The following is a 24,143-nucleotide window of genomic DNA, read 5'->3' on the forward strand; positions in this document are numbered from 1 at the left end:
AATATTTTCCATTATTTCTCCTGTCCGTTATTTATCTGATTGTCAGATCCAAGTCTCGCAATTTCATTTTTTTCAGTTTCATGCAAAAAGTCAAACTAATATTTGTCTTAATTTGGGGGGGGGGGAGTAAACTGGATTAGACTGAATTCCTCTGTAAAATAGTAAAACTTGCAGAAAACTAACCTCAGTTAAAATGGGGGCACTAAGTTCATGGAAAGCATAAAATAATTTTTGCATGTTGGGAATGGGAATTTGGAGGAGGGGGTGGGGGTGGGGGAGAAAAGATGGCCAAGAGAAAGAGAGGTGATGGGGGGACCCCCCTTGTCTTTCAGAAGGTGCGTCCTTAAAGGGAATCGGTGGCTGGAGGCAGTTCTGAGACCAGCGCCAGGCGGATGGTTCCTGGCGGTCCAAGATGGCAACTTTCTGTGGCAGCGAGGTGAAGTGCGTCAGCGTGGAGTGGGACTTCCTGCAGGGGCTGTTGGTGAAGAACCAGCCGGTGCCCTGGTAAGTCGGCGGCGCTCATGGGCATTGGGCTGGGTGGCAGGAGGCCCAGAATTTTGTCAGAGTTCCCATTAACCCCTGGCACATTCTCTTGGTCCACCTCGAAGGGCTGTTCGGAATGCTGGGACCCTCCTCGCAGGCACTGACTGTTTTGGGAATGCGGGGGTTGCAGTTTTGGGGGGGCCAAGTTGTGGACAATGCTCATACAGGAAGGGGGAGAGAAACTCTGGGCGGGGGGAGGTTGGGCTGGAGCCGGACCCCTCTCCGGTGTTTCCAGCGTGAAGTAGGAGGTGGGCACGTCCCCTGGTTTTGTCGGTGGGTGGCGCACAGGAGGCTGAGGTGCCACAGACATAGATCACCAGCTGTGGCTCTTTCTAGGGAAGGGGCCGGTGGGAGATCAGAGCTAGTTTGGGTGCCCCAGATGGGCATTTCTGGCATTTTTAGAGGAAAGGTGGCATGGGGGGGGAAGAGAAGAGCCCCCAACATTCCTATCTTTCCCTTTTTCTGTGAGCTGTTTGGTGAAAAAGACAACAGATTTAGGATGCCCGTATTTAAATTCCTGGGGCTGGGGACTTGTGCCTCTCCAGATGGTCTTAGACTACGGCTCCCATCATCCCTGACTCTGCTGGCTGGGGTGCATGGGAGTTGCAGGGCCACCAGCCACTCCTCCCTTGGCTCAGCCTGTTTCCCTTGACCCCCCCCCCCACCAGCCTGCAGGCTCTGCGGAAGGAGAAATCCCGCAACGCGGCCCGCTCCCGCCGGGGCAAAGAAAACTTTGAGTTCTACGAACTGGCCAAGCTGCTGCCACTGCCCAGCGCCATCACCAGCCAGCTGGACAAGGCCTCCATCGTCCGGCTCACCATCACGTACCTGAAGATGCGCAACTTCACCCTCCATGGCGACCCGCCCTGGAGCCTGCGAGCAGACGGGCCAGCCCCGGTGGGCAACGGTGGGTGCAAGTGGTCGGTGGGGGGGAGGTGGCAGCGCCCCGTGGGGCAAGGTGCAAGGGGCGGGGGATGGGATGGACAGCCTGGCCTGTGGTGCGGAAGAGAATGGAATGGTGCCCTGGGTGGGGCCGAGTAGAAACCAAAACTGTATTTAACTGCCAGTAAAACGAAACCTCATTAACAGAGTTATGCCCCACTATTTTAATCATTTTCCCCTTCTGATAATTAAAAATGACCATGATAAATAAGCAAGGGGGCATCAGGGGGTTGCAAAACATCAAGAGGCTGGCTTTGGTGGTGCAGGCACAACCACCATCTTGACTCCCTGGGCGAGGAGGTCACCTTGGGATGGGATGGGAATCTCCCCCAGACTTTGGGGCCCTGGAATCTCTGCGTGGGGTTCAGAGGTGCATCTCACTTCTCTTGGGAGCCATACTGGACCCTCTTCCCACCCTGGGGCTGCCAGAGTTTGGGGACCCAGCTCCCAGGGTCACCATCCTCGGGCAGCGAAAAGAGGAATGGAGCTCAGAGCGAAATCAGTCAGGAGAAATTTGGAAGTTTTTTCTCCATGACCCGTAGAGGAATTTAGAGCCTACTTTGGGGAAGGTATGAGACAGCCATTAGGGGGGGGGGGCTGCGCCAAAGATTGCACAGTCCTGGGATGGAGGGAAGCAGGAGAAAGAAGCTGAAGACTGAAGCCGGCCCTTTGAGGTAGGCCAGGTCAAAAAACAGGCATGGCAAGGACTCCAGAAATCCTTATTTTGTTGTGAGGTAGAAGAACAGAATCTTGAAACCCCATCTAATGCAAAACAAATTGAGGCAGATTTTTTTGGAGTTTCTTTCTCGCCTGGTCCACTTTCTCAGGACTGGGCAGTCTTTTCTAAAAGCCCCCACCCTTCACCCTGTAAACAGCTCGTTGCTTCGTTCCCCAACTTTAGGTCTACATTCCTTTACCGGAACAGAGGTACCAGATGCTGTCTCTTTCTTTGCAATGTGGGGGTTTGCAGTGAGAGAAATGACTGAATGGAAGAGTAGTTAGGGGCCTTGGAGATCATCTAGTCCACCCCCCTGCCCATTGTAGGAATCCACTATCCATCTCTCTCACCACAGGGAATTGAATGCAGGATCTTCCCCAGGCCAGGCGGGGTTTTCCCACTTCAGAACGGAGCCTGCAATTATTTAGTTAACTGAAGACATTCCTTTTCTCAAGCTTTCTCCCCCCCACCCCCAATTCCTCTCCAAAAGCCTGGCCCGCTGCTCCATTCCAACACACACACACGCGCACGCAGGCACACAGACGCAGACACGCCCGCCCCCAAATGCACGCACAGGCGCTTGCCCAGAGAAAATAGCATTGATTAGCCATGCAATAAATCGCCATTTAAATAATGCAGCTTCAAAGTGTGTAATTAAATAAATTAACTGCCTTGGAAGAATACCGGCTTGCGGCATTTTCTGATTACTATCATTAGCTCTGGGGTAATTATCAGCCCAATAACGAGGGTGCTAAGAAATAGGGATAACATCTGCCTATTGTTTTGGGGAGGTTGGCTGGGGGACCGTCCGTTCACACCCCCTCCCTTTGCTCCAGCAGATTCCAGCACTAAGATTAGGGGGGGAAGCATTTTGTTCATCCTTTACTCTCTCCTTCCTCCCCCATTCATGGGACCACCCCAAATCTGCAGGGAATGGATCTTCGTCATGGCTGGCTCTGCAAAATAGAGGCTGCAAAGAACTTCTAAAAACTGGGGCAGCTGTTGCTGGCTACAGCTGTGCGTCCTGTGCTGCTGCTGTTTAAAAATACAGTAGTTGCGATCCTAAATGACTCAGGATAGGATGGAAAGCTGAGAAAGGCTCAAGGGTCTTGCCCCATAAAGGAGCGACTTGGGGGGGGTGCCAGGCGCTTCATGAGTTTGCGTTTTACAATGAGGACTAGAGGCTTGTACGGAAGGGGGCTGGTAGGAAAACGCACGGCACCTTTGACGGGTGGAAAGGCATACACCGGGCATGATAACTCACTATCACAAGACGTGGGGGGTATTCCTTGGATTTTTTCAAGAAGTATTTCGGGAAGAGGGAAGGCTCTGATTATAAGCCATTATGCCAATATTCCGAGAATGTTGGTCCATAATATTTAAGGGCAGTGCCCTAATTGGCCTATCGGAACTTGGCTCCATCAGCACATGCTCCTTGGCTTTGGGATGAAGCAGCTCTTTATTAGTGCTCTTCAGATGCCTTGCAACTGCGGTGCCCCAAATGCCCAGACTCTTGACCAAGTCTGACCATTACCAGTATTTCTCAAACTTGGCACCTGCAAGACATGTGGACTTCAGCTCCCGGAATGCCCCAGCCAGCTGCTGGGTCCAACATCTTAAAGCATGCAGGCTGGCTGGGGAATTGGGAGTGGAAGACCACATGTCTTAAAGTGGCCAAGGATGAAAAACACTGCATTAGAATCAACACATCTAGAGGGTGCCAGGTGGAAGAAGCTGGGGGGAGAACCAGCGAAATCCCTGAATTTCTGGCATAGAAGGGAGACATTGTTAGGCTTTTGACTGTAAGCTCCTTGAGGGCAGAGATTTCCACAAATTCACAATAGCCATGAAGCTCATTGACCAGTTAGCCCTGTCCTACTCCCTCCCTCCCTTTCTTCTCTCTCTCTCTCTCTCTCTCCTTCCTCCCCTCCTCCCCTCTCCTTCCTTCTTTGCCTCCCTCCCTTTTCTCTCTTTCTCCTTCCTTCCTTCTGCCTTTTGCCCAGCGAGTTATTGGCTAGCAATTTCACCCATCCTAATTACCATCTTTGACCGGGGGCCAACTTCCTAATCAATCGCGTTAGCACAATTAGCAGCAGGTTTTGTTTTTTGGTTTTTTAAATGCCGACAGCAAGTCTCTTCCTGGGACTTAGCTAGTGGGGGAAAAAAAATTAAGGTCATGCTGATTAATCAGTCACTGGTTTATTAAACATCTGGAGGGAGACCAATTGTTCAAATTGCCCCTAATTTGACAAGTAAAATGGAGCCTGATTTTTTAATTTCGTTTTTCCCAAAGTAACTTCGTGAACGTGGGGTGACTCAAAAGCAAACCCTTACAAAATGGGGGGGGGGGGGCTGAAACGGAAGGTGATTTTAGAGATCTGACCAAGCTCCACATGGCAGATCCAGAGGCATTTGCATTGGGAGTCAAAAAAGGCAAGATGGCACCCACAACTGCACAATTGAAGCCCCGGCCCTTTACCAGCTCCAAAGAGCTCATGGTCCAAAATTTGACCAAACTGGAAAAGAATGCAAATGCAGCCAGATGCAGCTGGAATAAAAATAGGCATTTGCTTAAATCAGGGGTAGCTTCTTTTTGTGTTTTTAATCCTATCTTTAAGCCAAGGACCAAAGTATTGGAAGATTTTCTTTGGTCATCCTTACCCTGGGGAACTCCCTGCCTCAGGAAACTAGGTTGGCAGCCTGTCTGTGTTCTTGGCTCACAGTTGAGATTTCCTGCTTAAGAAGTCTTGAATTCCATGGGAAGTGTGTGTGTTGCCTAATGTCATGTGTTATCTTGTTATCTTTTCAACCACCTATAACATTATTTTTGGTAAGTTTCGCCTTGTTTTGGCACAGTTTTAAGTGTGTGTCGGCTTTGGTGTTTATGAGCACCATCAAAAGTTGAAGCATGCTGGAAGGACAGGATGTTCATTTTATAATGGACACAATTGTGTGCAGGCGCTCCGGCTTTCTTTTGTATATTTCCCTGGCGTTAATAATTTTACAAAATCCCAAGATCATTTAACTATCCACAGACTTCATTTTTTCCCACCAGAAGGGAAACATGCCTGTTTTCAAATCTTTCAAACCCTTAGTTCTAATTTTCTTTTTCTCTCTATCAGAAATGTCTTAAGGGGATGGTCAAAAGAGTCAAGATGGCAGCCGCCACAGTGGCTCAAAGCTCTGCCTGTTTTTTATGGGCTCCCACCATCTTGGCTTTTCTGGCCATGCCCTACAGATAGCTCTGCTCTCTGTTTCAGGGTTCCTCAACCTTGGCGACTCTAAGCTGTGTGGACTTCAACTCCCAGAATTCCCCAGCCAGCAAAGCTCTGGGGAATTCTGGGAGTTGAAGCCCGCACAGCTTAGAGTCGCCAAGGTTGAGGAACCCTGCTCTGTTTGCTTGTTTTTGGTTCTGCTCAATGATTGAGTATATTATGAAGCAACAGATGGGAGGTGGCAGTCAAAGGGATCACGTTTGTTCCAGGGTGTGTGTGTGCAAAACATTTTGAGTCTGGCACATTTCAAGCCATCCATCCCAATCTTGACACAGGTGTTTGAAGGTCATGCTTACCTTCTACCAACCTTTCTAGAGGTATTTTGAGCTTGGAACGGTCAGAACAGCTTTGAAACCCTCCTGTAAGGTCGATCCAGAAGGAGCGTTTTGGGCCCCTAATGATTAGGAACGTGCTGGATGGGGTTGTTCCAGTTGCATCTTTCCCATTGCCCCCTTCTCCTTCCACTTCTTTCCCCCCATTGCTTTTGGACAGCAAACGGGAAGAAGGGATTCATCACTGTCATAGGATTTATCAGCTGTCCCACTCGCTGATCCTCCACGTTGCTTTGCTAACTGTTCTTAAAGGACGTGTCCTCATGATGCAGCCTTCATCACAATGCCGGTCTGTACAGGTAGTCCTTGACTTACGACCACAATTGGGACTGGAACTTCCGTTGCTAAGCAAGGCAGCTGTTAAGTGAGTCAAGCCCAATTTTACAACCTTTTTGCCGTGGTTGTTAAGTGAATCGCCGTGGTCATTAAGCGAATCCGGCTTCTGCCGTTGACTTTGCTAGTCGGAGCTGGCTGGGAAGGTTCCAAATGGCGATCATGTGACCCCGGGACGCTGCAACCATCATCAGCTGGGTGACCTTGAGCCAGTCCCTGTCTCTCAGCCCTAGGAAGGTCATGGCAAATCCCTTCTGAAGAATCTTGCCAAGAATACTGCAGGGACTTGTCCAGGTAGTCACCAGGATTCGAAAACTGACTTAAAAGCATTAAAAAAAAAATCAAGTCAAATGAAGGTAGACCAGAACCCCCATTGGTAAGCAAGGTGGTTGTTAAGGGAATCCTGCCTGATTTTACAACCTTTTTTGCCACAGTCATTAAGTGAATCACCACAGTCATTAAGCGAATCCGGCTCTCCCCATTGACTTTGCTTGTCGGCTAGGAAGGTCGCCAATGGCAATCACATGACCCCGGGATGCTGCAACTGTCATAAGTGTGAGCCAGTTGCCAAGCACCTGAATTTTGATCATGTGACTGCAGGGATGCTGCGATGGTTGTAAGTGCAAGGACTGGTCTCAAGTCACTTTTTTCAGCACTGTTGTAGGTTGGAACAGTTGCTAAATGAATGGTCGTAAGTCGAAGACTTTCTGGAGCTGAGGCCACCTGACCATGTGGACCTCATCCAGGGCTGTGGTGGTGTTTTCCATCTCTTCCGATCTGGCAGTCAGTGTCAACCCCATCCAGCCTTGATGGCTGTAGCTCTTCCCCGCCCCCTGCTCCTCCCCACGGAGCTGGGCTGTCAGATGGAAGGAGAACGTGGGTCTGCAGAGCCCCTTGAACAAAAAGTGAATCGCCCAACATGGCTCCCCTCCAGGCAGCCACCGCGTCAGGCACTTAGCCTGATTAATCCAGGTTGCTTGGTATGGGCAGGATGTAGGAAGCCCCTTGCACCCGGAGCCGGCGGCGGGATGCGTCTGGCCGACAGAAGGTGAGGTAGAACTGGACAGGCAGAGGAGACTCAAGGACTGGTCGGCGGCGTGCAACTTGGACCAAGACAGGCGGTGCCCTAGGTGTGGCCTGAACAGCTGGCTGGCCGCCCTCACCCCTTAGCACTGCTGGGCCAGCCGTGCCTAGACAGAAGGCCACCATGCCACACTGGGCCATCTCCTCGTGTTGGTATTTACGTGGGTCTCCTGCTGGGCTTCCAAGGAATTTCGTGGTCCTCTGCCCTCCTGAGCTCCTTTTGAGGCAGCGGGGTTTCAAAGGGAGTCCCTGGTTTTCCATTGGCGGCCTTCCCTCGACACACTTAACTTGGTTACCGCGTTAACTCGTGTTCTGGGTTCACACCTTAAATTAACCCCTTGCCCTGGGCTTCGATGAGGGTCCGGCTAATCAAGTTAAAGAAGCAGAGTGGCTGTTTGAGGGGAGCCACAGAGGATGGGAAACCACAGTGCAGGGTTTCTCAACCTTGGCCACTTCAAGATGTGTGGACTTCAACTCCCAGAATTCCCCAGCCAGCATGAACTCCCCAGCCAGAATTCTGGGAGTTGAAGTCCACACATCTTGAAGTGGCCAAGTGTAATGTTTGCCTATCCTAAACACACTCAGGCTCACAAGCAATAGCTTGAATCAAATCTGGTTTATTTAAGAATAGTGTGCAAGTACAAAAAAAGCTGAGAATGAGCAGAAGCGCGCCAAATACAAACTAAAACCCTCGGTGCGAATGTAAGCCCTCCCCCCGTACAACCGTCCAAATAGGTGTCCATGTAACCCTCTGGCTCAGGTTCCCTCCGTCGTGCAAGGGGACATCTCCACTGCAAGCGAGGAAATCGGAGTCACCTCGAAGAGCGCAGGAAGGTTTGCGGAGAATGCAGCCCGCAACCTCTGAGTAGCCGGCAGAGGCCCTGCTGCTTCCCCTAGCAAGGGAGCTCAGAAAGCGTGTGTGGGATCTCCGGGAGAGACGACTTCCCTCCTGCTACCCATCTCAGTCTCTTCCCAGTAAACTTTGCCCACCCAGAGACCGTGACGCTCTTTCGCCTTTCAGCTGCAGCTAATTCCGCTGCAGTTTGGCAGGCAGGAGGAAGGATGCAGCTGCAGGTCCGTGATCCTCAGGGATGCTGATGGCTTTATTCTCCCATATAATTACGCACTCGGGGAAAGAATTCGGTGATTACGCCGAGCCGGCCGTTTGGCGGCTCCAGTAATCTCACCGGATTTTGGCATTAACCCTCTGAAGGGTTCCTTCCTTCAGGGGTGAGGAGCTTGGACCCTCGATTAGAACAGGGACCCTGGTGTGCCCCAGTGTGCCCTGATGGCGCAGTGTTTTGTGCCGTGTCTGGCATTCTGCATCCAAACAGTCTCACCTTTTCTGGTTAAGGGGGGGGGGGCTTGTTTAATTTTTCTTGCATGGTGAAAGAATACGTTCCTAGTCCTTGAAGGAAGCTTGCCAACAAACAGTGGTTCCCTGTTTCGTCTCCCATGGCGAACCACAGAGAGAGTTGAGTTCGATGTGAATGGGGCTTTAGCACCCCTTCCCCCCAGAAACAGAGGGGAGGTGCTAAAATGAAGTCCCGCCACACTGCATGCAGGCGCCTTCATTTGCACCCTTTGCACAGTGGCACCATTTATTATTTATTTATATTATTAAATTCATACACTGCCCATCTCACTATGAAAGTGATGTCATAGTGGCTTGGACTGACACCCTTGGATTCTTTTAGAGTTCTTTCCCAAGTGCAAAAAAATAAGGTGGTTGCTGTTCACTCATAGAATCTTAGGGTTGGAAGGGACCTTGCAGGTCCTCTAGTCCTACCCCCTGCCCAAGGCAGGAGTCCTCATACCACCTCGGACAAAGGGTTGTCCAATTCACACTCCTGTGTGACTTGCCCCCTTGGTGGTTCCTGCAGAGATTTGGATTTTATTGTCTCTGCTCATCTGGCGCCTCAGCGTTCAAATAGTTTATTGATTTTATTGACCTGTGAGATTTACAGCCCAGCATCCTTGGAGGAGCAAAAGGCAACAGAGGCCAAGCACCCTCCTCTGATTTGCCTGGCTACCACAGCCCTGCGAGGTGGGCTGGCCTGAGAAACTGCAGTTGCCCTTAAGCTTGCTGAGGCGCTCCAGGGCATCCTGGTCCTAGTCCAGCATCTTTAGCACTACACACACACACACACATATTTAAATAGAGCCTTCTTTCCATGGGGGGAAAAATACCTTTTAGGGGAGCAAAAATCCTCCTCCAGTGGAGGGTGCCCTATGGTTTCCCATTCTCTGCTTATAATTACTTAAAATAAAGCCCTCCCAATCTCCGGAGAATCTCGCTGTGTGTTTCAGTTCCTATTTTGATATGGATAAAAGTTGTGTTTTATTTATGGATGAATTAATTAGCTTTATGCACTGGTTGTAACAGGATGTGTTTATCCCAACCTCAAGACGGCAAGCCAAGGTTGTCCTTTTTGGTGTTGGGCAGCCTGTTCCTGAACCTTTCGCCTGCCCCTAAGTGTCTGCGGGAGGGGCAAGTCACAGGTGTCACAATGACGTTGTGCAAATCTGCATCAGTTGCAAGATGATGTCATCCAGGCTTCTCCAGATGGTTTGTTCCCTGTTTTTGCTTTTCAGAAATGCCACTGGCTTGTCCTGTTGAGAAAAAAAGTGGGGGGGGGGAGAAAAAGTCATCTTTTCTGAGTTGATTCCCCCCCTTCCTTTTTTTGAAAATGCTGTTTTATGGCTTTAAAAGCTGGCAACTTGCAAACTTGAAGGGGGGAACAATATGGGCCCTGCTTCTGCCCCCTTCCCTTCCCCCATAATCTGAGCAGCTTTCTAATGCTTGCATTAAATGCTTTTAATTATAGGAGCATTCTGTCTGACCTGTGGGGTGATTTCAAGAGAGGAAAAATGAAGGAATTAAAGAAAATGACAGAGGAAATTGCAGCAATTAGCAGCGCTGGTATTGTTCTGAATGTCTGTCAAGTGGCTCTCTGTTTGTTAGTTACGAGTAAATCCGTACAGATAACTGAGGCAGCCATTATAAACGGCATCTCTGAAGCTGCTGCAGCTATTTAAAAACGAGAGAGAGAGAGAGAGAGAGAAGGGAAAATATTTGCAAAAATCTGATTTTTCTCCCTGAAAATGAGTTCCAAAAAAGACTGGCGCTCTTCCCTCCCCCACGCCCCATCAACTTTCCTCCCTAAAGCTAACAGGCCGTCTCCCCCTTCTCTGGGGTTAGCCTCTGGGACCGGCCACATACCGAGACCCGGGGCTTCCCTTAGGGCATGGCTTCCCGGGGCCTGGTTTCAAATGCTCCGTGGCAGACGCCTGGTTGGCGAGGCCGACTGCCCCAATCCCAGCTGCCACATCTGCAATGCCAAGGGAGCGTCCTGGGCCCCTGGCGACAAGCTCACGTTCTGGAACACCAAGGGGGAAAAAGTCCAGGGGCCAGACATCGTCTTCAGCCACGTTTCCTGCTGCTGCTTTTGTCTGCCTGAACTGACCGTACGATTGTTCATTGCCTTGCGCTCTGGGCAGTTTGGCGATCTTTTCCTGCGGTATCTTATGTGTGGGTGGATTAATAAAACTCCGTTGCATTTTCTTCTATAAAATTGAAATGCACAAGAGGAACAAGTGGTGCCTGGGTAGACTGCTTTTAGCCAGGGGCAGTTGCTGCCTAGCTGGGAATTTGGGGTAAAGGCCTCTGAAACAGCCTGCATAATTGATCCAGGTCCTGCTGAAACGCTCCCGATGCCCCTCCGCTCCCTTGAGTGTGAAGATTCGTTCTTACGCGAATTTCAAAAGTAAACAACCTGATCTGAGATCTGTCCATTACCCAAACAAGGGACAAGATGCAAACTCTTTTTTGCCCCCAAAAGTCTATGTAGACACAGCAGAGGAAAGGGGTGCATTTTGGATACTCAGCAGAGTCAGGAACTCTTTCCTAATGGCTTCTCAGCTTTCTATAGTACAGCTAATCCTCAATTTACGGCCACAATTGGGACTGGAACTTGCGCTGCTAAGTGAGACAGTCATTAAGTGAGTCACATCCGATATTATGACCTTTTTTGCAGTGGTTGTTAAGTGAATTGCTGTGGTTGTTAAGTGAATTCTGCTTCCCTCATTGACTTTGCTTGTTGGAAGCCAGCTGGGAAGGTCGCAAATGGCGATCATGTGAGTTTGGGATGCTGCAACCGTCATAAATACATGCCGGTTGTCAAGCGCCTGAATTTTGACCCTGTGACTGCAGGGACACTGCGACAGTCGTAAGTGCGAGGACCACTCACAACTCACCTTTTCCATCGCTGCTGTAGCTTTGAACCATTGCTAAATGAATGGTCATAAGTTGAGGTCTGCCTGTAAAACAACCTGTCCAGAGGTTCCTGAGTTTTGGGTGGCTGCCTCATGGGTTTTAATGCAGCCTTCCAGGAGAAGACCCCTCATGTGGTCCTGCCACATCCTGACCAGCGCTAGGTAAACCCTTCCACAATGTTAGGAAACGCGGAGCGCCCTGCCAGTCGTGACGGCCACCCATTTAGCCCGTTTTCAGACAGAACTGAGCCGGATGATGGAAGATTTTGCTCTTTGGTGGTCGCAGAACTTGGCCGCTGATTCCAGCCTCCTCAGCCATGGGCTCCTTCCTTGTACAATGTGGCCAGAGTGGAGGAGGACCCCCCCCCGAGCATCCCTCCCTCCTCCCAAGCCCCCACCATGCATCTGGTTGCCCCGTGGGATACAGACCCTAAACCAGATGAGTTCTTGGCCGGTCCAGCCTCCTGGCTCGGACGTTCTTCTTTCTTCGCCTTCTGTCCCCGTCGTGTCAAAATGTGGAACGAGGCAGGGTTCGAATGGGGTGGGAGTGCGCTGCTTGTGTGGCTGAGGGGCCATGCGAGGAGCTGCATATCGCATACCTGCACGAAAGAGAGAGAGGAGGTGCCCATCCCTGCGGGGCCACCTTCCTTCCCCAGCCAGGGAACTCCGCCGCCCTGTGCTGCGGCGAGCTGGGGGGCTGAAGGAAAGGTTAACTTGGGGGCTGCCGAGCTTTTCAGCTTTGCTGGGGCGTTGTGAACGCGGCTGATAAGTATTCTACTCTCGTCTGGCAGGAATGTGCAGGACACAAAGGCGCGTCCTGTCCTCCCCTCCCCTCCCCCTCCAGCTCCCTTTCCCCAAAGCGAGCGCCTTCGTCTCTCTTCCCCGCTGGTTGAGGGTCCTGGGCAGAGACCTGCGTCCATAGATGGAAAGAGAAAACACTGCTTATTCCTCCTGCCCCAGATATTCCTGGGTAGAATTAACCACAATTTAAGATGCAAGCATTGCTCTTGTTAACCGCTTTCCCAAAAGTCAAACCCCTTTGTAAATGTGATCCTGAGGCCCTGGTCTTCCCCACTGCTGTGTTTCGCTCCTGAGTCTCTGGCTGGCTTTTGGAGAACGTCTTTCCAAGGTTTAAAAAATTCTTCTTGTTTGGGTGACAAGGAACAGCCCTGGAGTGGGAAGACACCGTGGCCATAAACCCCCTTTAACTTCTTGATTTAGTAGCCTGGCCTGAGAGGCGTTGGCGGTTCTCCCACCCCTGAAGATGCACTTTCTGCCCTGGGACAACCCCTTGAAGGAGGTCTAGGATGCACACGCTGCTCGTCGGATATTCGACAGCTGGATGTCATAGCATGGTACTGGGCTCCCCTGCTAAGTGTGGGGATGGCCTCCGGTCCTTTTCGAATATCGAAGAGGGCAAAACCCAGGTCGGTTTCTCACTCGGGGTTTTTTTAAAGCTGAGAGACCCATTGAACCTCTGCGGGCAGATTCCCCTTAATTATTTCCTGAGTGTTGATGGAGGTGAGATCCAAGATGGTTCAGTGCAGGTGTCTGGCAGTTCCTTGACCCCAGATGGGTGGGGAATCCGAGGAGTGGTTCTCACAACTGCTCTTTAAAATCCCCAATGCTGAGCCCAGATTTGGCATCTCAGAACTAAATTGGAGAAGAGAAAAAAGCAGAGTCGGACCTAGCCGGTATCATGGGTAGGTCTGAATCCTCTTAGCACGGTCCTGGCCTTAGCGAGGGATATCTCAGGCTTCAGGACCCCAAGCAGGGAGTGCCAAACTGGGTCCTTCTTGCTGACCTTTGGATCTTGGTTTTTCCCCAGCTTCGGGTCGGAGGAATCGGAATGCGCTGCTGACCGAGCTGTTTGAGCAGCACTTAGGTGGACATATCCTGCAGGTAAGTGCAGTTCATGTCCTCCAGCCCGGTTCACCAAGGCACCTCCCAAGTCAAGCTGCCTCCCACCCAAGGCGGGCCATGGTCCCTTGGCGTCTGAGATCAGGAACTCCACAAAGATTGTCTTTCTGGCAGTAAAGAGGCGATAATAGCGATCGTCTTCAAAGTAGCCCATTCCAGGCCGCCTGTAATCCTCTGCCTACTGGGGAGGGGGTTGCTCCCTGTTCTGGAAAGCTGCTGGTCTGTTTGGATTCTGCCTGGGTCCGTCGGTTTGCCCGGCTTCTGTTTACGCTCCCTGGTCCAGGACCACCCCTTGCAGCGTCTTCACCCCCCAGTTGCCACAGTCCAGATCAGATCCAAGAGGGAAAACCCAAAGAGGGAGACGGGGTCTGTCTGGGACAATGTTTCTCAACGTTGACAACTGTAAGGTGTGGACTTCAACTCCCAGAATTCCCCAGCCAGCATGCGTGGACCTCAACTTCAGTCTGCACATCTTAAAGTGGCCAAGTTTGAAAAACATTGCCCTAGGACCTTTGAATCCCCTAAGGCTGTGTTTGTACCACACACTTCACCTTGATACTGGATTTCTCTTTCTCTGGATTTGCACAATTTGTTGACAATTCACTGACCCACCGTTGATCCACAGACAAGAAGTCAAGGCAGACGTGGAAAGTGAATCACAGTTAAGACAACCAAGCTTAGCACTTCATGTGAATACTCCCGTTCAGTCCTTACTGGCCAGCTTCTGCCTCTTGGGTGGACAGACCAGAATGCCCACCCTGCCTGCCTGCCTGCCTCCTCCCTCCCTCCCTCCCTCAGCAGCACAAGCACCAGTAATGTTACCTCCAGTCTTCGGATCCAGTACAAGCCATGAGGATGTCACGTGTCTCATGATGTCATTGGACAAATGAGACAAATGCATTCTCATCATTTGTGTGCATCTGGACATCAGTCCAGATGCGCAGGAGGTCCTCTGCCCTCCCCACAGATGCCCGTGCCCCCCGCCTGCTCTGCACCCCCCATCTCAGCACCCACAGCGGCAGACCGCCCGAGCCTTTCTCCAGCACTCGTCCTGCCGAGCTGCCTTGTGGCGAAACTTGGGGGTCGATGTTTGAGGGCAGGTGCGAAGCGGATGGACTGGACTCATTATTTTGGAGACCTGCCCTGCAGCTGTCTCCAGGGGCTAATTGGCTCATTATCCAAAGTGGCACACAGCAATATTTTCAACTGCAGTTTCTCGAGTCCTTGCCCATGCCAGGCCTTGTTGCCGAGCTGGGCAGCTGGCAGCTGAGCCTGGTGGTGAGAGAGCAGGGCTTGTCCTGTGTTTGGGCCCCGTTGGTGCGCTGGCGAGGGGGCTTTGTAGGGAATGCCTCCCCTTGTTTCCCCTGTGGCTTCTCTTCACTACACCCCTACAAGGTAGGCTAAGGGCAAGTGCAGCAGATCACAGGGCACAGGGAGAGCTTTGTGCATATTGGGACGGAAGGCTTCCCAGGTGGGATCATGCCAGGCCTCTGTCTGGACATGCGCTGGGCAACGCGTGACCTGTCTGGGGAGAAGCTCTGGGCATCGTCACCAGCAGGGTCCCCGAGCAGTAGGAGGCATTGAGGCCCTGTGGCGCCAGAGGCACAAAATCTCAGCGTGCCCCCCGTGAATGACTCAGTTTGATGGCATTGTTTTGTTTTAATTACTGTGGACGTCCAACCCTTTGCCTTGGAGAACAGCTTTGGGACTGTCTTCATCTTCTTGGTCAGTCTAATACGACTCCTATCAGTAGTCAAATTTTGGCTTTTCTCCTACCTGGAAGGTGGGCCTGGTCGGGGGGGCGGGGGTCCCGGGCTTCCCTCCATTTTAAACCTTGCCTTGGGCAAGGGTGTGAGAAATGCTAACTTCTCCTCCTCAAAGAGTGAATTGTCCCCCCTTTTGGAAATACATCTCTGGGCACCCACAGTTGGCAGCAAAAACCAGATTTTCCCCACCGGATTGCTGTTTCTACCATGCTGCCTTTCTCCTTTTCCAACAAGTGTCCCCACTTCCAAGTTGCATCTTTTGTCTTGGGTGGAGGTGAGCAGCTCTGCTTGCCTCCCTTTCGGCTTTTGAGTGGCAGACGGAGGCTGCTGGTAATCTGTGGGGAGGGCTCGGCTCGGCTCGGCTCCCCCGTTTGGGAGGGCAGCTCTGAGCTTACCTTCAGTTCAGGCTAAGCCGAGCCTTGAATCGCCCCTTTACCTTTCCCTTTCCTGGCTTCTCAAGTAGACAGGGGTATTGTCCTTTGCAAAGAGCAAACATTTCACAGATACACGGGAAGTGGCTTTTGAGGAATATGATATTCCAAAAGTCCTTGAAAACCTGGTTTTTCTCCCAAGCCTTGGAGTGGGGTGGGGATGAGGGGGCCAAGCCCCTATCAGTTGTTTCTTTGGGTGCTTTTTCCGGCCATACATGCTTCTGCTTTCCTCTGTTTTATCGCACTTTGCTTTTTAAAGTGTAAGCCGCCCAGGGTGGTTTGGAGCCGGGCGGCCACTCGACATAATAAAATAAATAAAAATGGAGGGTGCATCTTCCAAGTTTGGGAAGAAGGTTGAAAATCTTGGGGTTGCTTTTTCCTCTGCTTCATCCAGTCACCCTGGAAGAAAGCAGAACGGCTCCAAGGAGCATCTCTGCCTCCTGGTCTGACCGCTGATGTTAAAAGCACGATACCTCGTAAGCCGTAAATTAGTTTCTTCTGGTTGCAATGGAATTTCAAGACCCCACATGTCCAGTTCGCCATAGGCAGGAATGGTAGTCTTTGGACATCTGCATCTGTGCATGTAAAATGTGCAAACTGTGAATGCCCGGCAGGAAAAAATGAGTGGATCCTAGGAGTTATTGGAGGGGGCCTTCTTATGTTCTGAGGCATTTCTGCCACTTTCCGTACTCCAGGACTGCACTCTGACCTGGGCTTCCAGCTCAATTATCCCCTTCTCCAGTGGGCAACTGAGGCTGGGCCACAGATCCTTCAGTACCCATTAAGCATCTCCGTCTCCCTCTCCCTCCGTCTCCCTCTCTCTCACAGCGGAGGCCAAGAAATCTTGCATTCAGAAAATAGCTTTGGGCTTTGCTGGGCAAGTCGTGCTGGTTTTGCAGGGGCCCAGCCCCCAAGGGAACCTAATTTGCCAGCAGTCGTGCAGACGTGAAAGAGCGGGGGGGACAGGCGAGGGGACCGATTGAGTTAGAGGCTTCGGATCCAGCCTCGGCGCAGAGGGGAACTGAGGCTTTAACCTGGTTTGGCAGCTTGGCCAGGTGGGTCCCTTTTGAAATAGATTTCTTCCCTCGCTCCCGGTGTCGCCAGCCCCCTCCTCCAGGCCAAGGGCTGCTTTTCTGGGGCTAATGCAGATTTATTTGGAAGCAATTAGATTTGGCCATCGGCGTGTCACCAGCTCAGGCAGGATTGGAGGCTGTGTGAATATTGGGTGAACAGATGGTGGGCAGGAAACTTTCTCCTTCTCTTTGCACAAAAGGGAGAAACCCCCCCCCCCAATTGTTATAGAGGTGGTGGAAGCCGTTTGTGGCTTCTTCTTTGACCACAGTTTTCCTGTTTGATGGGGTGGGGGGTTACCAGCACTGCATTCCCCTCCCCAGCCCGCATCTTCTTGTAGATTTTTGAAAGAGAAATAATTTCCTTGTCATGGATTGCCTGACCCCTTTATCAGCCAGTGCTTTTGCCTAGAAATGTGCAAGTGTGGCCTCGTGGGGTGCCCAAAGCTGAGCAAAGGTACCCTTCCAATGGGGCCCCTCTGCCACCTACTACCTCTGATACTGGGGGACACAGACAAGCACCCCAGAAACCCCGGCAATAGATTTTTTCAAAGCATCCATCCGGGGTATCTGCAAGGAGGTCGAAACAGTCAACCTGACGGCTACAATCCTGTGGTCGGAGCCCTGTTGACCACACGGTTGTGGCCTCCATTTTGAATTTTTGACCGCCTCCCTGCAGACACTCCTATTGAGGGCATCCACAAGACATGCTCAAAATAATCAAGATGGCGGCTGTGACTGTGCAACCGAAACTCCGCCTGGTTTTTGCATGTGATGCACATCGGCACCATCGTGGCCACCATCTTGGCTTTTAGACCATACCCTGCAGACACTCGTGACTGTCACCATGCAGCAATGCTGGGATCCCACTCGGAGGCTGCCCAGCGGCGTCTGACGGAGGACAGACGCTTGGCTTCATTGAGACTTCAGACGTTTTCTGTACACGTTTCAAACCTGGAAAGGATTTTCCGATCAGGAGCCACGGTTTCATGCTACTGTTTGATTGATTACGTGCCATCAAGTCGTTGTTGCCTCTTAGTGACCACAGAGATAGATTTTCTCCGTGGCAATCTGTCCCCAACCTGGTCCTTCAGGTCTTCCCAGGGCGCCCCCATCGCCACGGCCACTGAGTCCACCCCCCTGGCTGCTGGTCGTCCTCTCCTCCTCTTTCCTTCCACCCTTCCCAGCATCGGAGCCTCCTCCGGAGAGCCGGGTCTTCGCATCCTGTGTCCGAAGCAGGATAATTTCAGCCTGATCATTTGAGCCTCAAGTGAGAACTCTGGGTTGAGTTTTTTTCAGTGACCCTTTGGTTTCTTTTCTTGGCTGCCCACAGTATTCTCAGGAGTCTTCTCCAAAAACCAAGTTCGAAAGCATCAATACCCTTCCTATCCTGCTTCTTCATATTAGGAAAAAAGATGTTAAATATTTGCTAAACAAAAATCTAGGAAATGAATATATAGCTGCAAATGAAAAAAAAAAAAATGGAATCGTGCTATATGTGAAGCCATATCTAAAACCCAAGTTATTAATTACTGATGCAAATGGTAGATACGTTGCGATTGAAATAGAGTCACAAGAATTCAGAATGATTACAGTGGGACTATATGATCCTAATGACGATCGGAACAAATTCTATGAGGATTTATTAAATGAATTATCAGCCTTCTCAGACAATAGCTGGCTTACGATGGGAGATCGGAATGGGGTCACCAGGCCAACTATTGATAGAAAATCAGAAAAACAAATTAAAAGCAAATACTTTTCCTATCCTGCTTCTTCAGGGTCCAGCGCTCTCTTCCATGGAGGGTCCTTGGCTTGTGTGATTCTGATCTGTGTAGGGATAGACACATCCTGGCCCCTGAGTATCTCCTCCAAGGCCCTCATGGCTGTGCTACCAAGTGCTAGTCTGCGGTGCATTTTTTGACTGCCTTTTCCCTGACTGTTGATGGTAGATTCTGAAAGGCAGAAATTGTCTACCACTTCAACATCTTCATTGTCGATTTTAAGGGGGCTATTTAAGGAATGGGTTTTCACAGACTTTCAGGGACAGGTGGTTGCTGCTGTAGAAAGCAGGAAGCTGGTTTGGTGCTGCGACACATTTTTGGTGCCTTTGCCAAATCTTGCTTCCCACAAGACCGTCTCCGCTTAAAAAAAAGAATCAGGTGTTTTCTACCATGGGTGGGTAACTGAAAGAACATTTGTCCCCCAGACATTGCAAGTCGCCTTAACAGAAGTCTGCCTATCCAGGGCCATGAGAGGTCCTTCCCTTTTTCACCCCACCCAGCCTCTAGCAAGGGGGGGGGCACGGCAACAAGTGATATTTTGCACAGCCCCAGCATTCCCTGAGGAGCCATGGAGGGATGGAACAGCAGGACATTAATGGAAACGACAGTTGCGTTAATGTTCAGACGTGTTAATTACTGCTGACAGATAAAATTGCTTCCCCCCCCCCAAATCATCAAGTGTTTCCATGAGGTGCTTAGAGGTCATTGCTGCACCAATTAAATGGTTGACACCCGAGAACTGGGATGTCTCTGTGGGCTGAGGAGAAAAGGGGGTGGGTGGGTCCACTGGGCTCTTTCCCCAGTTTTATTAGGGGAGGATTCGGTGCCACCCCACTGAAATGACAGGAGGCAAACAAGTGGGAGAAGGAAAGACCAATTGATTCCATTGCATTAAAGGTCCCCTGGCAGTCGTCTCCCTCACCCGCTTGGCCTGCGGAAAAAAAAGGAAACTTCCTTCCATCTCTCCTAAGATTTGAACTCGGATCTGCCAAGGAAGTTAATTGGCAGCACCGTATGATTTTGGGCACAGCCTTATTCACTCCTGGACTCTGCTCCCACAGGCTGTTTGAAAGGTGTGGAATTTGGGGGGAAAAGAAAGCTCAGAACACGGGCCCCTCTGCCCCCTTTATCCCTGCTCCAGATCTGTGGCGTGGCACCGTCTCCCCCGTCCACAGCCTCGTTCCAGTCACCCCAGTCCCCGCTGTCAGAAATGCAGCAGCGTTAACGGAACCCAGCTGAAGTACACTGATGTGCGTGAGGATGCACCTCCTTGGCTGACCAGAAGGTGACAGTGCGGCTCCTATCTCATGCCCACTGAAAGGCATAGTGAAGAGATGCTGGGCTCCCGGCTTTCAGCACATACGTGCACACATGCACACATGTGTGTTAAGGATTCTGGATAATAGGACAGCTCTGCTTTGGGGCAACCCCAGGGAGCCCACTTCCTTCTAGGAAAGCCTTCCCCAACTTGGGGCTCTCCAGTGGGGTTGGGGCTGCAATTCCCAAGCGTTTGCAGGGCCCCAGGTTGGGGAAGGCTGGCATAGGGGGTGGCTGCTTGCGGGGGGGGGGTGAGTCGCAATTGTTTCCCCTAATTTGTATTCTCTGCACTCCAGTTGCAGGCAGCAGTTGGAAATCGGAGCCCAGCCTTCCCTCCTTTTCCTTCAGATTTCATTCCCCACAGCCCCCCCAGGCTTAAGCTGAGTTTGGCAATCACAAGATCTAGAAACTTGTGGGGGGGAATGTTGGCTTGTTTGCTTGCTTGCTTTATTTTCTGTTTTGCTTACAGGCAGATGATTGGGTCCAAACAAAAACATTATAGACAAATGGGGGTACTGCCAGGGGTACAACCAGAATCCCCACCCCCACCCATCCCTGGTAATTTTTCTTGAGAAATCATTTCAGGAATGAAGAACTTGGGTCTGGGCACTTCCCCCTTGCCCATCCATTTTCTTGGCTTCTACAAAAGGTGATTTCTTCCCACCCCCAAAACATGGCAGCAGGTTTTTAAATGCATCCTTAAATCAATGCAAATGTTTTGAACTGTGAAAGGAGGGGGAAGCGGCTGGGCAAAAGCAAGCGAGTGCTGTGGGGAGGGGCTTTTAGAGCCAGGAGAAGACAAGGGGGGAAAGGGTTACGCAGCCCTTTCCTGCTTCTCTGCCCCAAATCTTGACTTTGGGTCACCCCCACCCCCCAGGACCCCTCTCGTCACAGGGAGATGCCCCTGTGGGTGGCCCTTCAAAGCCAGGACACTGCTGTGAACCAGGAGGGATTTGCAGCCAGATTTGAAAACTTTGGGGCCAGATTTCTGATGCTCCGCTTCCTTGCTTTGGGGCTGATTTTGTAACTTCCCCCAAATGCCTTAAAAAGAGGGGTGGGGGTGCGTTGGGAGTGTCACGGCTCAGCTTCAGAAGGGTTGGCTGAGAAGCCAAATCGGGCATTTCCTGGCACGGGTGATGAGTTGCCATGGGGAGACTGAAAGGGCTGGTCAGTTGAGGCTTCCTCCTTGGGTCTCCTGAGAGAGCAATTTCCTGTTTTCCGGAACAGTTGGGGGGGGGGCTCTTTGATTATGGCCCTTCCCTCATTCCCCTCCCTTCTCCCTTTGCGGCTTCGCTGGCCCCCCTCTCTGGAGGGTCCTCAAAGAAATGGCGGCCCTCTTGAGCCACTCTTCCGCAACCCGGTGCCCTGCAGGGTCCAGGGCTGCCAGCAGGGTGAGCGATTGCCGAGAGCTGAGCTTCAGCGCCACTGGAGGGCAGCAGGTTGGGGGCAGCCAGCCCGGTTCGCTTCTGCGCCGCACGGGCCCTGTTCTGCAAGGGGACTGGGAATGTTCCTCCCCCCCCCCCACTCTTGCTCCCATTGGCCCTGGGCATTTCAGTTGTTCCCAGTGAATATTCCCTACCCAAGAAAGCAAATTCTGCCCAGGTAGGGCTGAGGGGGTTGTCAGCTGGGATGACAAGGCACTTCTGCAAAGTGACTCTTCTTTTCCAAACTCACTCTGCTTTCCGGGAAAAAAAATATGGTTTACAGAACGTGTGTTTCTTCCTGCTGCTTGGGGCGACGGGCAAAGAATGCTCCCAAAGCGTTTTGATTTAGTCCCTGTCCTGCTCCTTAAGGTCTCTGGGACATTTCTCGGCCGTCCCTCCCTCTCTGCCACGATGAGGTCTAAAAATGACCGGGCCGGTTTCAGTCCTCCGTGCCTGTGCAGAACTGCAGCCCTGGCTGTTTGTCTCCCATCCCAGGAACGTTTTTTGCTGGCTAAGATGCTCTCTTAGCTTACCCGGGGAAGGCAACGGCCAACCGCCCCGCTCTCTAGTCTGCCAAGAAGATGTCACGAAAGCGGCGTCCCCACAAAGGGTCAGACAGGACTCGGTGCTGGCACAGGAGACCTTTCCCTCTTTCCCAAGATGGTCTCCTGGGGCATCATCCAGATTAACCCAGCCATCTTGATTTGTGGATGGATGTGCTTGGGTGGCTGGCCAAGGGAACCAATGTGGACGCGCAGCCGCCTTGGGAGTGCGCGGGTGAAGCCCTCAGAGGCCTGCTCGGCGTCAGAAATCAGCCACAGAGACTTTGGCATTCACCTGGTGGTAACCTGTTCTCAATACCTAGATATTTAATCAAGAGCATCAATTAACTTAAGATTCTGGGGAAGGGGGCCTTCTAAGCATTTTGCTGCTGGTAGATTTCTCCTTAAGCCAATGCATTTGCATGTTGGGAAATCTTAGAGGGAAGAGCTTTTATTTTATTTTCCATTTCTCCTTGAATTGGGTGGCCCTTCAGGAAAGCAAAGGTGGTTCTTTCCTAGGTAAAAGGAAAAGGCATTGGTAATATTAGCTTTTCTGCACCATTGGAAGCCAGAGAGATGGATTTTGGTTATTCAGTTTGGGATGAGTTTCTAGTCCTTAGGACCAAATAAGTTGAACTTTTTAAAGTCAACATTCTGCCATCTTTCCCATGAGTTGTAGGACCTGCCTGTCTGTTTGGGAAAAGAAGTGACCTGTGTTGTTTGGAAGTGTGCTTTTGTGTTTACACATCACATTGGCGCACACACATTCGGATTCTGTTCTTTTTCTTCGCAGTCCCTGGATGGGTTTGTGTTCGCACTGAATCAAGAGGGAAAATTCCTTTACATCTCTGAGACTGTGTCTATTTACCTGGGGCTTTCACAGGTAGGTGTTGTGTGAGCTGTATACTAAAATGTAATAAATCAAAAATTCCGTTCGTGTGGCCAGATGGGTGGTGCGGCTGGGCAAGGCAGAGGACCTGCAGCGTGGCAGATCCCTCCCAGCTGCAGCTAACCCTTTTTTGCTCTGCGTAGCCCTCTGAAGCACACCTGAGAAAGGTGTCTCAGTGCTCTGGGAAACAGGAGGTAGGAGTATTGAGTATGTTCGCAACCTTGAGTTATATATAAAGAAGGTGGGGTAAAATCACCATCATCTCAAGTGACCAGTCCTCATGAGAGCCTAGTCATCTTAATTCAGAGGGCAAGCTAGAGCACCCTTCCCCAGTCTGGCACCATCTGGGTATATTGGGCTTCACCACCCATCATCCCCTGCCAGAATGACAATGCTTGCCCAGGGCAGGGGAAAGGAGACCCCTAGTCCAACACATCTGGAAGGTGGCAGCTGGAAGGAAGCTATGATTGAGAGGACCTAGACAGCGGCTGCCTCTCATGGGGCAATGGGGTATTTGCGCAGCCTCCTTTTCCTTCTTTTTAGCCCTTGCTATTGCTGGAGTAGTTGGGGGGGGCAGTTTCTTCTGCCCCGCTGTGCTCCTCTGCAGATGTCAGATGTTCTCTGCAAGCCACAGTGCTTGGTCCCTGCTTTGTGAAGACGGAGAGAGAGAAAGAAATGGAAATTAGAAAGACAGCCCCCCCCCCCCCAAAAAAAAGAGAAGTTGGCTTCTGGTTATCCAGCAAGGACGCAGCCCTAACAGAAACTGGTGGCCTGTCCCCAGGTTGGCCTCCATCCCAAGTTCCTGATTTACTGGGGTTCTTTGCATGTCAGGAAAGGAACACCTGAGCTGACTTGGAAACCCTGGTTTGGCTGGGGAGCAAGAAGGCAGGATCCTGGCAGCCCAGAATTCCAAGCTCAGAGGACAGGCGAAGCATCTCTAAGCTTAGCCCCGAGGTCTTGTGACTTCTGTTGGGAGTTGGGGTCATGACGGAAGGCCTCGAGACCCCCACTCCATGGAACAATCTGACCATGCCGGGTTTGGCAGCACAAGGAGAAGGGATTAACGGGTTGTGGGGGGGGGGCTTCTGGGCTCCCGCACAGGATTTGTTCATGTGCATCTTCTTGTCTGGGGTGAATAGTTTGTGCCTCTCGGAAATGTGGGTTTCTAGATCAGCAGCTAATTGCGCACGACGGGCCTTGGCACCTGTGCCTTCTTCTAAGTGAGTGGGGCTGCCGTTGAACTAAAGGATGCCGACTTTTGAGTTCTGCAGGATGGGGGCACTAACGTGGTGGTTCGAGGACATTTTCTGGAAGAGTTTCCCGTGTGCCGAGTCACAGTTTTGACTCCCTTGGAGCGCTCGGCGTTCTCTCCAGGTCTCACCTGCTGAGAGCACAGAACGTCTGTCTCGTTTTCAGCGCCCCGGCGGCTCTGCCTCGCGGGAAACGAACCGCCACAATTACCTCCCTTGCAAATGACGCCAGCGAGTGGGCATCATCTG

General features: G+C 51.4%; 1 protein-coding gene across 1 annotated transcript in view; it reads left to right on the top strand.

Annotated features, from left to right (window-relative positions):
- The first annotated feature begins 342 nt into the window (after window positions 1–342).
- The window catches only part of NPAS1 (neuronal PAS domain protein 1), a 41,305-nt gene continuing 17,504 nt past the window's right edge, over window positions 343–24,143 (top strand). Inside the window, exons 1-4 of the mRNA XM_063312412.1 lie at window positions 343–504; window positions 1,212–1,450; window positions 13,330–13,403; window positions 22,549–22,638. Coding sequence (XP_063168482.1) covers window positions 413–504; window positions 1,212–1,450; window positions 13,330–13,403; window positions 22,549–22,638 — 495 coding nt within the window. The 5' untranslated portion in view covers window positions 343–412. The remainder of the gene's footprint in view (window positions 505–1,211; window positions 1,451–13,329; window positions 13,404–22,548; window positions 22,639–24,143) is intronic.

Source organism: Candoia aspera, chromosome 10, assembly GCF_035149785.1.
Source record: "Candoia aspera isolate rCanAsp1 chromosome 10, rCanAsp1.hap2, whole genome shotgun sequence".
NCBI classification, from domain to species: domain Eukaryota; kingdom Metazoa; phylum Chordata; class Lepidosauria; order Squamata; family Boidae; genus Candoia; species Candoia aspera.